Below are 16,472 nucleotides of genomic sequence, written 5' to 3'. Positions count from 1 at the left end.
CCAACTGTTTCCTCGTTGAGGGAACTGTTGGGTCTCTATAACAGTGTAAGGTCCTGACCTCATTATGTGCCTTGAGATGATGTATGCTGTGATTTTGTGCAATACAGATAAAACTGAATTGAATCGAATGCGCTCTACAGAGTGTCATTCTAGTTTCTAGATAATTTTGTGAGTGTTGCAAGTGTTGACAAAACTGCTTGAACCAACTTCTGCTCAAAGAAACAGATTGAGGGCTATTACTTATAGATGCAATGTGTCTGACTGCAAAATCAGTTCTGTCACATTACATTACAGTGGTTTGGAAGTTGAAAGACTCCTTAATCATATGCAAAGTGATTTAACTGAGCTGTAAGCTTGCACGATGTAAAACAGTGTCTGGTAAGATCTGCTGGGGGGAGTAGTGAGCAGACGACACCAGATCCTCCTCTGGTCTGCAGGAAGGGGCAGAGTCAGCAGTCTGGGCTTGAGGTACCAAATCCCCACATGCAGACACAGACATCTACAGTCTGAGGGACAGCGTGAAAGGCGGACGGAAGATTGAAAACAACACATAGTATGGATAGATGGACACATGCTGAGTGGGTGTTCCTCCAACTGGAACACACGGACACAGCTGCACTTGTCGTCCTGCAGCAACAGCTGAGCTGCTCTCCTCTCCGCCCCAGCTGACCCTCAGCTGCCCTTCAGCTCACTAAACCAACTGTCGCTGCACTGTCCACACGCATGACATCTGATTCCTCCTACCACTTAAACCAACAATGTTCCGTCTCTATGTCTCAACTCAACTTTTCCTTTTTTGTGTGCACTGCACCGTTTAGGGACAGATCACATTTCATGCTGAATTTGCAGATGTGCTGAAAAAGGGGCACAGTTGCTTTATGCAGAAAAATGCTACACAGCTCTAATAGCTCTGCAGTGTGCAGAATAATGAATACACACAGTGAGCTGCTGAACTTTAGTGTAAGCACAAGCACCAGGAGAGTTTGTTTCACAGGGCCTCTAGTCCAGTTTCTGGCATGCTCCTCTGTTGGGAGATTGAAGGGGGCCGTGCTGGGGGAGGCAGCAGGCGTCTGCTCAGGTTTTCCATCAAACAGAAATTTCAGGTCAGGCTGCAAAGATCAACTTGCTAGTAAAAATCTCTCCAGGACGGTAAAACAAGCTTGACGTCCTAATAATTTCACCACAACTTCTTTTCCAACCATTGTTCCCTCTCTCCTCTTTTCTCCTTTCCGAAAGTATTTACTCATCAATGCACAGTTGAAGCTGTCACCTTTCCTCAGATAAATACAGTTTTTCCTGTACTTGTTTGGCTCTTTCTCCGTCTTCCTCCGAACAGCATTCTTTCATTCATCCTGTCTGGGCCATTAGGCTTGGTTAATTCCTCCGTAAATTCAGCGCACTGCTCCATTTCCTGGTCAAACTAATAACATATCTACAGTCACAGCAGTTTCCAAAGGCTTAGGACCAAAAGTGAATTATGCACTATGCATCGTGGCCCCAGGCCAGTCTGGTCCCTGACTTTGGTTTGCTCCTGCTGTGGGCAGTCAGACAACAGTACTGGAAAAGAGCAGGATGTCAACATGGACATTGGTTTAGTTATTGTGGTTTGATCATGTCACTGACAATGAATATATGTCATATTTGCTATTATTTGATTATTCTAAATATTTTTATGCCACTTAATCTAATTCCTCTCATAATCAGATGTTTATGAGCTCTCCAGTTCAGTGACACGAGTGACAAAAAGTGTGGCCGAATAAAAACACAAATCATATGCTTCCTCTGCTGCTGTCAGACATGTAATAAAAGATGGTAATCAGATGTCTGGAAAAGGCAGATTTTTCTGGACTGTAGATTCCAGCGCTCGTTCTCACATGACCTGCAATTGGAAAAAGCTGCATTTGCAACACGTGGGTTGATCATAATAAGGTCTGAAACTAATTTTGTACAGATGATTTTTGGCAAGCAGCGAGGAGGTTTGAATACAAGGCGTCGCACGTCGTCTGATTCTGTGTTGTCTCTTCTTCCTGTTGTTTTCATCTCTCTGTTGCTTTATTTCTGTGAACAGCAGGAACCATCTCTCGGGACATGGGATGAGAAAGAAGTGGGAAGAAAACGCTTAATTAGGACTTTTAGCCGCGGCCTCTTACAACTGACAATTGGAGTGACTTGACTGTGACACATGTGGTGTGCATCGAGACAAAGAACAGGCACAAGAGAGACCTGGCTTAAACTGAAATGCTCCCAAACAAACTTATTTAAAGTCTCTTTGATGTAAAATGAAAGGGAAAATAATACAATTTAGATTCTCTTTCATGAATACCAGAACTACATGGAAACCCACCGCTTCAGTCCTCTCTCAGATATTAGATACTGCTGACTAGGGGGTAAGTTAGCCAATTAATGAATAATAAATGCGGCTGGAATGCAACATTTTCATATCCTTTATAGGTCAGAGAAGGCTCTGCCAGGGCTGCTGGTACCGCTGGGCATCAGGATTAGATATTATGGTGATCTCCATACAGCTGTACCTCACAGCAGTGTCAGCTGCTGCTCCATCCACATTACACGCAACATTAACAACACGCTGAGAGGGCATAATAAAAGTTTGTTCCTTCCTTTTTTCTGCAACTTCTTCTTCCCATCTACCGAACACTGGTTGTTTCGCTTTTATCGCTGCTCGTTAATCTTCACTCCATCATCCTTCCCCTCTTTGTGCTCGGCGTAAAGGCGGCATTATTATTTTGAAGTGTGAATCAACATCCTGTTAGTTTTCGCCCGTATCTTCTTGTGCTAAGCAGGCTCGCGGATGTTGATGACGGAATAACAACGCACGTCTCCCTGCCGCAAACAACAACAACAACACCACAGACGACAACAATGGGGCAATTACAGCCTGATGCTCCTCAACCTCCTCTTCATTCTCTGTTATCTTCATTATTCAGCTCCTCTTGAATCAGCTATTAAAGGTAATTAAGCGATTCATCAAGTCAGTTTCAATTACTGGGAGCTTGACAGCTGCAGATTACAATCAGGAGGAGTGAGGGGAGAGATGGAGAAAGTGAGAGAGGGCGGCGTCAAAAAGTGAAGGAAGAGGAGAGAAAGAAATCAGACATGTTTTCAGACATGCACTGAACTCCTGATAATTCCCTGACATTCTCCAGAGGGGCTGTATGTGTGAACGACAATGTCAGAGCGAAAACAAATATCTCAGGATAAAAAAGCAGTGACATACACGTAGAAGATGCAGACGAAGATGTCAAAAGAGCTTTTGGTGAAGGGTCGACGCTCGTGTCCATGTGCTGTAAACAAATTCATGTGATCTCCGCAGCAGAATTAATACACTACGTCCACTCCTACCTGCTAAACCACCCCTCATGTTCATGTGTGAAAGGCAAACTCCAGAGAAAGTCTGGACCCAATTGTGCGGACATACTCGAGTCTGAACAACGGCTATGAAGGACCAGAACTGAGACAGACAGCGAGCTTCCCCTGCGTGTCAAGGGTTACCGTGAACAATGTCCAGGCTTCGTCTCATTTAGCTTCTGCTCCGTCACCAGCTGGACGTCTTTGACACTGCCTCAGCTACACTATCATTACTCTGCCACTGCAAACCTGTAATGTTGGAGCTGATAATGAATAAGAGTGCTCCGGCCTTCATAACAAACATAACACAGATAAGTATAAATTTGCCTGACATTTAGTGAACACTTCAAATAAAGCTCTCGTTTACTGTAGCATCGTAAAATGTTCTAATTTATGACTACCACACTTCGAAAATCAGGTGTGTGCTGGAGCTAAGAGCGACGCAGGATGTGCAACCATTAGGCCGGTCAAAGGACCACTTCAATTCACGTTTGGTTGATTAACCCCACTCTCTGCCTGCACACTTTTACGAATTGGGTTAAAGAATAATTCATCCGGAAGAAACTATTATGCCTCTTACTTGTCCATTAGAGTCAATTTTATTACTATCTTGATGGCCATCATAAGTCATCCGGCGTAGGTTGTAACGGCTGGACTAAATACAGGAGAAATGCCCACACCGTATATATCTCACAAAGGGTCTTGAATATCCAGGGACACTTTTATCCCTTGGCTTCTTTATCCCTAGGGTTTCTTTATCCCTAGGGTTCCTTTTGACACTATATCAGCAGAATCCACAAGGTTACTTGGATCATAATTTGATTTTAGCAGGATTTGCCTATAAAATACTGGTTTGTAAAATGGGACAATAATTACATTTTAAGTTTCAGTCAGGAGACCTGGTCGCACATTGGCTTTCCCCTCATCCCGCTTTTATTTATCTTCCCGCCGTTCTTCATCTCAAGAAATGATTCATTTCGAAGCAGTGTGAAAGTGAGAGCACAGCAGATTAATGTGGAGACATCTCCCATGAAAAATTATACATTTTTATGGGGTTTATTTACAATGTGTGTTATGTGCTTGCATCCCATCGCCATACATAACTTCCTCTAATCATGACCGTTGGCTCTGACGTGCACTCTTTTCTTCCCTGGGTGCAATGTAGAGGCCCTACACTCAGCTTCCTTATGCTTACATAATCTACAGGGTACGGTTCAATGTAGCACATGATGCAACCACTAACAATTGCATCACAAACAAGTTTATATAATGTAGTGTTGATGCAATAATGTACGACTGGCCTCTGTCTACAATGAACAAAACACCGTTTGTATCCAGTCAATGCAAGATTTCACATCATTGACAAATTCTCCGATATTGACACATCTAACAAATCTGAATTTATGTTGTTGACAACGTTCCTTTTCAAGTAGTGTAGTACCAGAAGAACAACTTCCTCCTCTAGCTTGTCTGATATAAAGTTTATTTATGGATTTAATAAATATATTTGTCTTTAGCTGTTACTCACAGTTATTCTTCTCTTTAAAAGGACAAGATGTAGCTGACTTGAAGTAAGAATCAAGCAACAGGTAACACAACTCCTAACTGTTTAAACAATTGTGAACTGAGCTGGGACTGTTCACAAACAAACAGGACCCTCCACAAATGAAATACTCAAGAAACACGTCCTGAAGCTGCTATGGTCCAATTAAAGCTCCTGAACCAAGCAGTGAAATTCACCAAATTCATCTCTCAAGGACCAGATCATCATCGCTTGATGTTTAACTTGCTTTTCCCGAGGTGTGATTTGTTTTGGTGGAATTTATTCACTAAATCACAACGCACTTAATGTCAATAGTCAAGTGCATCGAAATTCTCCAACAGATTATTCGCTATTTAATGCCATTATTTTGCATCGTCATTGATGTGCAAAGGCCTTTATGACAACAAACATCTATGAGAAGAACAATATGTAAACAGCTCATTTAAATGGAGACAAACTCAAAACTGCAGCCAGCAGAATTGTGAAAATACCAGAAGGAAGTAGAAGCTCTTTTACTGTTGATGTACCATAATCAACCAAAGAACACATGTGCTATTGATATAAGTGAAACTCAGTTTCATCATCTTATCTCACCTCCCTCGGTCAATCTTTAATTTATAGTGTAGCTTAAATAACACTTAAAATCCCTTTTGAAGCAATCATTCAGTTTGAAGATTTGGTACCATCTACCCACCGGGTGCCTTCTTATCTTGACACAGATTTATCCTATGTGCTGCTGGACATTAACCTTCACATTGTCCGCAGCTACAAGGGTCAAAGGGGAAACTCAAAGGAAGACATACATCCACCACCATACTGTACATGCCAAGAGTGGAATTCGATCTGAGGCGGTGGGATGACACCCACATCCCACCCACTCACCTCTGCAGAGACACATGACCAAAGTCAACCATGTGTCCCTGTGAGATACAGTCCAGTGATCGATGCTCACACTTAAACGGCGACAGTATTGACTGATAGTGTTCAACTGGCATATTAAGAACATGTTCAGACCAGCAATAAAAAAAAATAGACTGGGACTGTGCATGTGTACATTCCTGGTAGATTACTATGTATCATGGAGGACATACTTCTACAGTTTACCTTGTTATTTTTGAGACGGACAATAAAATGGCTGATGCTGTAATAAATCCAGAGTTGTAAAATCCAGTCTCATGACATCGAGAACCACTATGCAGTGTGTAACTGTCTGAAAAACGTATGGATGTACCACTCAAAATTTGATTTAAACTAACTGGCCACTGAAGCTACACACAGACTTATGGCTTAGTTTATTTCATTTTATAACTAGATTAGAAAGTACTATTTGATATAATTTCCTCAAATTTGAGTTAATGATATTTATATATCATTATTCAGCATACTTAAAATGTAATCACAGAGAGAACGTAATCTGCAAAGGAAGACAGACGTTGATGTCAGTGTTACTAAGGCCTTGTTTAGACCCGGAAGTAACATCCGTCCTGAGAGATCTGATCACAAGTGGACAGTGTTAAGTTTGTCTGTTCACACCTGGTATTAAAATGTGTCCTGAGGGTGTCTCCTGTGATCATCGGCTCTCACTTCCCTGCTCTATATGTAAATAACAACAACCCTTATTTAGGTTTGCAAAGACCAAATTATGTTGTTTTTACTCAGAGTTTACAGATGTGTCAGATGACAATATGTGTGTGTGTGTTTGTGTTAACACAAGCAAGAGAAAGAGAGCGAGCTGAGTGAGGAGGGGCCGAATTAATTAATTTATTACTCTTGTGCATCTATATGAAGAAGGATTTTACACATATGAAAAAAGTATCAGTCATCACATGTTGGTAAGTGTCGATACTGTGGCAGTGGCTACAAACAAATCAAAGTATGGTCACCATGAAATGTAAAAATACGTTTACACTCAGGCGTGACGTTTATACCAGGTCTGAACAGGGTCCAAGTTATCTTTTAGATTTGATGTTCTTTAGTACATTGAAGACATACCTAGATTGGAGGAGGCCCTTCCCTCTGCGGCCCTGTCCTTCAAACCCTCAGCTATAGACAGCTGCTGTTCATGGTACTGCTTGGCTCTCTCCAAGTCCTGCATACAGCGGGCTGCGTGGCCCAGTCCCGCGTAGGCTCTCATCTCAATGGACTTTTCCTCCAGCTCCTGGGCGAGCTCCAGCACATGCGTGTGGTAGGACATGGCCTTGTCAAAGTTCCGGTGGTAGTGGTAGGCACTGCCTAGGTTACTGTAGGCCCGAGCTTCCTCGCGTTTATTTTCCAGGGCCTTGGCGATGCCCAGGTGCTGTTCATGACACTGGACAGCGTTTTCAAAGTCTCCCATGGCGATGTAGACGGCCCCCATGTTTCCCAGCTCGCGCGCCTCAGACAGCTGATCCTTGGACTGCTTGGCCAGCAGGACGCACTGCTTGTGGCTGGCCAGGGCGTTTGGATAGTCTCCTATGGCTGTATATACATGGCCCAAGCTGCTCAGTGCCATCGAAGCAGCCTATAAATAGAGAGACAGAGAAAGGCGCAGTAGTCAGCAAATAAGAAAACAGCAAGGTAGAAAACTGCAAGGTAAAAAATAAATAAATCTCAAACAGCCCCATTAATTATACCCACATTGCATCAACAGTGAGTAATTTTGTTGCCTTTGCATCACAGATTCTCCACCCACAGTTAAACATCCCTTTAGTCAGAAGCACTGTACATCAAATGAAAAAAAATGAAAAAAAAGAGAAAAACCTAAATTCCCAAACCTCTTAGGAGGCTTATAGCTCCGAGACCAAACAGCAAACTAAACCTGATTTGATTCTGTCTTTGCTGAGCGAGGAGGGGGGTAAAGCCTGATGCAGATCAACACAGCAGCAGACTCGCTTTAAAGCCATCAGTTTGCCCACTGCAATCACGCTTCATGGCGTGCCACCACCAACGGAACAAAGACAATGCTAATCAGGAGGGGGAGCAGAGGGGTTTTAGTTTCACACCAAAGAGGCAGAAGAGGGGGGCTGACTAACTGGCTGCCCACAAGACCCCTAAAGCCAAAAATATTCAGTGTCTTCTCATCTGCTCTCCCTTCCATTTACTCAAGCAGTGTCTACTTGCAAAAAATAAAACTAAGGACAGTGATGGCTACAAATGCCAAAGGAGATGGAGAGTTTTTTACAAAATGCAGTCATGAGCTCCTATGTGACATATTCGCTGCAGCTATATTAGCTGTTTATACAGGGGATAAACAGCTGGGGATTGCGGTCAGCTGGCTTTGCGTGAACAGATGTTTGATTAATCAAGGGCCAGCTAATAAAGCATCTCCTTCCTGAGGTCCTGCGCTGCATCCTCCAGCCAGGAAGGAGGGTTGGATGGAGGCCAGGAGAGAGGACAGACACCCCGACAGTGAAGGCCACAGTGCCCACCATCGTGTCCAGCTTGGAGCCTGAGACGACATCCACACAACTATGTTTTACTTTGAAAACGCATCAACTCTTCTACTGATACGTCTGGCGTCCACACGACTCTGGAGTTTTACAGCTGCTAAAACGGAGAAGTCTGGAAAAACGCTGGACCAGTTTCAGTTTGAAAACTGGGGCGGCACTCCAGTCTGGACGGGCAGAAATGGAGATGTTTTGAAACAATGATGTAGAAACTCACAACTGCTTGCTGATTGGATCTTTGAATCACATGACCCCCTTCAAGAAGGAAACAAACGCCATTACCTGCAATGTGGGCAATCAATTACAAGAGTCGCTGACCCTGTTGTCTTTGCTAATTGCTGTTACACAGTTAAATTCAGCATTTTACTGTGCTACTACTGTTAGCATGTGTAGAAGATGAGCTATTATTTGAGCAATTTGCGACAAAGACCTTGACCAGCGGGTCGCGGCTGCCCTCCTGTTTACACCGGCACGCGTATATATGCCCAGTGTATGTGAGCGGTCACTTGATATGCGTGTTCGTATTGACGAGGGTTAAAACTGATACAGAGCCAAATCGCGCCGTGTGGTCATGTAGCCTGAGCTCGGAGCCTGAGCAGCACAGATGACCTGGCTCGTCTTGGGGCCAAAGGGGAAAGTCAGCTGCAGCCAAGGTTGAAATACACATTGTAGTTTCCAGTGGTTTTCATCGCCATGAGTCGCTGACTACAAAACCGGCCACTGATAAATGCATTCAGTTTTAGAAGAGTTGAAATTTACATAGATATTATTCCACAAATACATCAAGAAGAAATTTGAAGGAATGTGCCTACAGGGAAGAAGATATTTTTGCTCTCGCGCCAACATAATAATATTGAGCCTTGTGAATAAATGAAAAGCAAAGCATGTGGTTGGGGAAAAAAAAAATCAATACAACAGAACGCTCCCATACACACCTTTCTTTGAATCGTTCATACATTACTCTTCTAAATGCACATTTGCACCACACCTACCTATCTTTCCTTCATTTCACATAGCTGCCGATGCCTGGAACCAATTACCTGCTGACATAAGGACTTCCAGCAATTTGCTCAAGTTTAAAGACTCGACAAGGCATTATATGGGCCCAGGGAGGCAATTACCCTCCGTCACAACTGTTGCTGTTTCATGTTCCCAGATAGCCTATCTAGGGCTGCTCAATTACATGTGCCTTTTGAAGCTTTGCTCCATCTCGCCGACTCAAACTTCCACTTTTCGGAGCAGAAAACAGAGAGGATTCCTCATCCCTGTCTGTCGTCAAAAGCAGTGCAGCGGGAGGGAGAAAGCCAGAGGAGGGAGAGCACAATCTTTCTCCAGTTGAGATGAGTTGCTCTTGTGATCAGTGTCCCTCCAAAGTGAGACTGCAACGCTGCATTTTCTTCTCAGATGGGAGCCAAGATAGGCAGATAATGAGGAGCCAGCCTCGCCAGCTCACAGAGGATGCTCTGTGTTTGGCTCGGGGACAGTCACTGGGACCGTATCTCTCTCACTTCTGACTGCAGCCCCTCTCCCACCAGGCACTGCTCATTTTTCGACTCCCCAGCAGAATGGCAGAATAACAATCTGTCTGGGAGAGAAATAATTGCATACATAATTTCTGCCAAATTCACTTCATTCTAATTTGATTCCATTTCTTCTTTGCACTTATCTTTCCTCCCTCCCTGTTTTTACACCCCCCACTTCTCTCAATCCATCTGCAGAGTCGGATCTGATTGTGTTTACAGAGTCCAGCCCCTCTCCAGATGTGTGCTGATTTGATTAATCTTAACGCCGTCCTTTATAAACTGTTGATAAACCGCTGGCTCTTATCAGCAAACACATTTTGCACCGAGGGTCTCCTAATGAAAGGTAAACCAGTTCTGCCGAGGAGAGAGGGGAGACGGAGAAGGGAGTCGGCAGGGGAGGGCTGAGATGACACGTTAATCAGAAATGCCCGGCTCCAACAACATTATTCCATTTCTTACCTCTGACAAGGACACTGGTTTAGGGTTTCTTGCTGATTCTCCTCTATCATCCTCCTCCACTAAGTATGTTTATATTCTGCAGCACATTAGAGAAATGGTTGCTTTCATAGCACATGCTAGAGGTAATGTATTGTACTTAGCATAATTAGCCCCTGATGTCATACAGCAGTGATGGCTGGGCTCGGTGGTGTGCGGGTTTTGTGACTCTGAGCCCCTGGTGTGGGTTTTATTTCTCGCCCTAAAACAGCGACATGCTGCCCACCACTTCACTGCTGCGTTGAGCTGTGTGGTTTGGCCTCGCCTTGCAGCTGTGTGAATACTCCTTTGAAAATCCTCCTCATTTCACTTTGGCCCTATGAGCTGTGTGATGTACTCCAAACATCCAAGACTATCATCTCAAAGTGCCGGCACTTATGGGACATACCTGGTTGTCATGGAGATGTAAATAGTTGAATTATGGCCAACCAGGCCTTGTAGGTAAGACCACCACTATAAATTAACAGGGGTGTGTGGAACCTTCCTCTGTGTGAGCAGTACATAGACTTTATATAAAGATAAGATCAAAAATAGATAAATAATAATAATATTATTCTTTAATACAACATGTACTTTGACTTTTTACGTTTAGTTCATGTTGCATCCACTAACACGAAGGTGGTGGGATTTATGACCTATAATGCAGCCAGCCACCAGGTGGCGATCAAGACGCTTTGGCTTCATTTTTGGTTCCATATTTATATGTCGTCCATCTGTATATTAAGTGTAATGGACAGAAGCAGGAACATGTTTAAAAAACTTTCATGCAAATGTTCCTACATGTTTGTTCTTCAATGGTAATACCCACTGTTAGTAAGAAGTACTCTTCATAATACACATTGGTAGACAAGTTCACTGATCATTGCAGGGAAAACTGCAAGATAAGATACGTAACCAGTATTTTTCATAAAGATATTGGGGTTGAGAAAGAAAGAGAACAGTACTAGATGAGTGAACAGAGAGAGAGAGAGAGAGAGAGAGAGAGAGAGAGAGAGAGAGAGAGAGAGAGAGAGAGAATAGATCGGTGGAGTGTGTGAGGTGTTAAAGAGCCCACAGTTTGCCCTCTGTCCAAACTGCATGCCCTGCAGGGCAGACACTACTTCAGTAAAGTGCTGTTAATGGGATTATTCAGGAGAGGAGAGGTGTCACTCTGTCCTGACAAGAGGAGGAACACAGTGGATTGTATTAGCAGAGAAGTGGGAACAACCCCGTCGTCTACTGTACCAACACAGTTTAGCTTTTAGCCTGAAAATAAAAACAGTGCCTGTACCAGTGCAGACACATGCAATAAATGCATTGACCAGAATAAAGAAATGTATGAAGTTACATATCTATGTAACATCTTAATTAGAAGCACAAATATTCAACTCTGTCCGTTGGTTTGTTTGTTTGTAAGCAAGATTCTTTAACAGATTCCCCTGACACTTTGTGGAAGCATGAGGTGTGTGTCAAGGAATAACTCGTAAAATGTTGGTGCGGATCCGGATCAGCGAACATAAGATCTTTCATAAGATTCAAAGATTTCCTTTCAGTTTTTTTTCACATTTTGACAATTTTTCGAGTGTGAGTGGGAATAATAAATGGATTTTGAAATAAAATCAAATCTGTCATATTAAGGGAACAGTGGGAATTTTGGTGCAGCTTGATTGAATTGAAGTGGACTTTAAGTGGAATGTATCATAATTCAGAAGCTTGAAGGTGCTAATGTTTGCCCATAAATGACTAAACCAGTTAAACAAACACTTGATTGGTTATCCACACATCTCTGCCGATTAACTAATTTACATATCAACTGAAAACCAGCTACATGTTGGATTACATTTCACTGCTCTGAAGTGCCTGACATCAGAGACACACGCACACACTATGATACCAATCACTTCAAAAAGATGACTCATGTGGCCTAAAAAAAATCCAGCCCTCTGTACAAAAAAAACTACACACACACACACACACACACACACACACACACACACACACACACACACACACACACACACACACACACACACACACACAGCTGTCTAATTAAAAGGCAGTGCGGAGGGAAGGTGAGGAGGACCGTGCTCCAGTGTTTCCAGTAACGAGCTGGGCTCAGGCAGCAACAGGAGCTGGCTGGCAGGGAACAGAGCTGCACACTGGAGGGAGCTGGGTGTGGGGGGGTGGCAGATAAAAGGCTATGCGAGAGATTGTGTTTGAAGGATGAGAGAAGAGAACGCTGGAGACATCCCCAGGGCGAGAGCGTCTTTAGATGTGAATTCACCTGCAGAGATGAGTTTTGACAAAAAAGGAAACATCTCAACTGTAATAAACTCAGAGAAGGAAGCGAACAGTCAGAGACGCCCTCAAAGAAACATGAATGATGCCTTCAAAAGGTGCACGTGCAAAACAACATGTATGCGTAAATGAGAGCGAAGGGGGGGGGGACTAGTACCGAAGAGGCACACTGGTGATGCCAATGTAGAGGCAGGGGGCGGGGATGTATATGATAAAATATTCAGCTGGTTTTATGGGTGTATACTTCATTCTCTCTTCTCCCGCTGTGTTTGCACACACACATGAATCCTATGGGAGCCACCATTAGATCGGCCAAATGACTGCCTCTCTGCCATATCAAAACCTTCTGTTTTTTGAGCAGGCAAATGCTGTGCTCTGCCAAGCGAGGGCAGGTACAGCTGTGCCTGATTGCTCACACATTACACACACACACACACACACACGTACACACACGCACACACACGCACACACGCACACAAGGACTCAGTGGTCCACAGCGGCTGATAAGGCACAGGCCTAGCCAAATTCAACTTTTCTTCTTCTGCAGCCAAATTACACCCCCCCCCCCCTTTATTTTCCAAGCTTAAAAATAATATTAATGAAACTCATAACTCAGAATCACAAATCAATGCAAAACAGGCTGCGTCCTCAAACTCATTTAGCAAAAAAGGCTGTTTTCTATTTGTTTCAGAAGTAAACAACTATGGATTCGTCAAGTCACCGTGGCTGGTGACCAAGATCTCTAATGAATCATCAGATCTAATCTGATCTATCATCGGTGACGTGATACCACTGGAGCCACTTGTTTCTCTTTGACCCGTGTGACCTCCAGCTTGTAGATAAATGACGCCAGAGGGCCCGGAGCTTGATAATTCCTTTTGCCTTCACAGGGCACGTTCACAAAGGATTGATTGTCGCTTAAGGTCGAGTTACGGGTAAGGGCACTCGTGACAGCCCCTTCGCCGTCTGTCAGACTGTCTGTTGCTCAGACGGTCACACGCTCACACATCCACACATACTGTATAAACAGAATCCAGCACGTAGACACACGACACACCCGTAAAGCATCACATTAAGTGAAGTACGGATACAGATAACTAGTGAGAAAGCCTTTATTGTCAGTGAGCGGTGCACTGGTACCCGGCAAATGGTGGATTATTTGTGGTTACTCCAGAGACCCGGTGTATATCCACTCACACATCCTTACACAGAGACGCAAAGTAATCCACAAATACACCAAATATATCCCAGAGCTTTGTGAATTCTGTGTGTGAGTGTGAGTGTGTGTGTGTTTGCACATTAACACGAGGACATCTACGCTCTACAATGTGCCTGTGTGTTTGTTTGAGGCGACACTGCAGCGAGATGGTGGCAAACAGGCTGCAGAGAGGAAGGAGCACAAGAGGCTCAGAGTAAAATTGGATCTGACAGACTCTATTGGCGTTGGTGGAAAATTTGACTGTTCCCTTCAAGTGGTCTGGGGTTTTGATATTTCAAGCTCCCTCGCTCTGTCAATACGCTCGACAAAACCAGGTTTGCAGAAGTGGCCATATGGTGAGTGAGGAGAGGAGAGGGAGGGCGACGGGGGGGCTGAGACGGAGCTCTGCCCCACCTCTCGAGCCCCCACAGCCTCTGCCTCGGTCCCAGCGCTCGTCCCCTGTGACAGGATGTCAGCATTGTTCAAATGGAAAAACAGCCCTCCTGCCTTCTGATATAAACACATGAGTCTAAAGTCTGGTTGAGGAGGAAATTGAAGAAGTGGCACACGGGGGACGCAGGGCACTGTGGATGAATCTTAATGTACTCTAAATCAGAGCAAAGCCTTGAAGGGCTGCACAGGGCTGCTGTTTATTTCTGTACTAAAGTCAAATCTCCATGGGCATAGCTGTGTGATGCCTGCTGGTGCAGGGAATCAATTCTTGAGAGACCTTGTGGTGACAGAGGGGGAAATCACAGTGGTGTCTGAAAGTCATTCCAGGAGGGGGGTTGAGGTAAACATCAAGGTTTGCCACTTTGCAAGGCCTCGCAGCACGGCCACAGCAGAGGGAGGGACGCTGTCGACACTCACAGACAGCACTTAAACATTAATAGGGGTTAGTGGCAGTTAAAGGGACCCTGTTGAATGTGATCAGAAATTACTGTACTAATCCTGATCATGATACTTGTTGGCAGCAGAACTCCTTTGAGCCATGCCAAAGAATGCCACAGTTAATGCAGGTAGGATAAGCAACATGCTAACTGCTCTATTTTAACGATCTAAGCACAAGGTCTAAAGCACAATTGATTCGGGGCATGTCCAAATCTATTTTTTATTAGTTTAAGGGTGAAAATAAATTCTCACTGCATCAGGTGCATATTTCAAAATGGTTGTATATGGTTTCTTGATTAATTATGGGTGTGTTTAGGGGTTTAATGCAATAAAACAATCAGAAAACAAAAGATTTCTGGACAATGGAGATTCAGGAGATTCTCTAGTCTGACACATTCACTGAAAAATCCCCCAGAGCATTCATGCTTGGTATAGCATGCATTTTTCACACAAGCACACCATCTGTATGTGTGTAACTGCATTGCGCCCCGGCCTGTGTCAATATCTTCATAATGCACATATAAAATAACAGAGAGATTCTGCACCACTGACTTCAGACCACGTGTTTGTTGCCTTAAAGCACAAACGCTTTCCACAGCCTCAAGATAGTGAAACACAAACAATGAGCCTGACCACACCTCACTTTAAGATCAACACATTTATGACCGTTCAGACAGGCGCAAGTATATTTGCTATTTAAACAGCTGAATGAGAAAATGACAACCGCGTCAGTCTGAAACTAGAAAAGAAACTCGCGTAGTCATGCTTTCCGCCGCTTTGTGTCTGGTGTAGGATGCTACATCTGACACAACATCACTTTAAAACACTATCCATCAAAAGATAATTAGCGGTTGTTATGGCTTCCTGTTGGGTCTGAGGACACTGTGCCAAACATAGCATAGCTAGCAGGCCCCCACTTACATCTGAGAGCTTTCAGCAGGAAGTCGGGCAGCCGGTCCAAGGACGCAGGACTTGAGGGTTATTCAAGGGCATTTTGGAGGCCCAGGGAAGGGAGGCACCGTCCCTGTCAGCCCACACAGCTGGATAAATGAGGTCTGACATATGTGACTGCATAGTCCAGCCCTTTTCAATGGGTTAGAGGAGAGGAGAGGAGAGGAGAGGAGAGGAGAGGAGAGGAGACAGGCTAAGGTCTGCGAACCCAGATCAATATAATCTGACCAGGGCTGTTGCCTGGAGCAGCCTGACACAATGAAAGAAATGAAGAGTGACAACCAAACGTCCAGCCTCTCAGCACCTCGCAGTTGTGTTTGAGAGGGGACACAAAGCTTTTGTGTTGCTCTCGTCTGATCCATCTCTAACTGCAAGTGACTCACATATAATAGGGTTGGACCACATCATCAGATTTCTGTGGCAGAGAAGGATGTTTTCTCTCAATTGCTTTGCTTTTAAGTGAATTGTTTTGCTGTGATACAAAAAGATGAGATTGACCTTTTTTGTTTTAGTGTGAATATAAAGTAGTGCAAGTTGAAAAGAGTCAAGAGAGAAGGTCCGACTCTTGAGCTGATATCAGACATGCACTGAAGGAAAATGTGCAGAAAATTCACAGCGAGCGATGACACATCTAACACTACAAACCCGAAACTGGAAGAAAAGAAATGTCTCAGGATGAAAAAGAGGAGATACTGACGAAGACCTCAACTTGGAAAGACAAAGAGATTTGAGAGCTACTGGCGACTAGGATCAAAGCCGAAATTCTCAACCACTGCAGCTGAAATTATACACGGTGTCCTGCC

At 44.0% G+C, this 16,472-nt stretch overlaps 1 protein-coding gene across 3 annotated transcripts in view; it reads right to left on the bottom strand.

Annotated features, from left to right (window-relative positions):
- The window catches only part of LOC117767421 (tetratricopeptide repeat protein 28-like), a 183,112-nt gene that overhangs the window by 29,708 nt on the left and 136,932 nt on the right, over positions 1 to 16,472 (bottom strand). For all 3 annotated transcript variants that reach the window (XM_034595037.1, XM_034595038.1, XM_034595039.1), the window contains one exon: positions 6,902 to 7,409. In XM_034595037.1, coding sequence (XP_034450928.1) covers positions 6,902 to 7,409 — 508 coding nt within the window. The remainder of the gene's footprint in view (positions 1 to 6,901; positions 7,410 to 16,472) is intronic.

The sequence above is a fragment of the Hippoglossus hippoglossus genome, chromosome 9 (assembly GCF_009819705.1).
Source record: "Hippoglossus hippoglossus isolate fHipHip1 chromosome 9, fHipHip1.pri, whole genome shotgun sequence".
NCBI classification, from domain to species: domain Eukaryota; kingdom Metazoa; phylum Chordata; class Actinopteri; order Pleuronectiformes; family Pleuronectidae; genus Hippoglossus; species Hippoglossus hippoglossus.
This window is presented reverse-complemented; position numbering and strand designations above follow the sequence as displayed.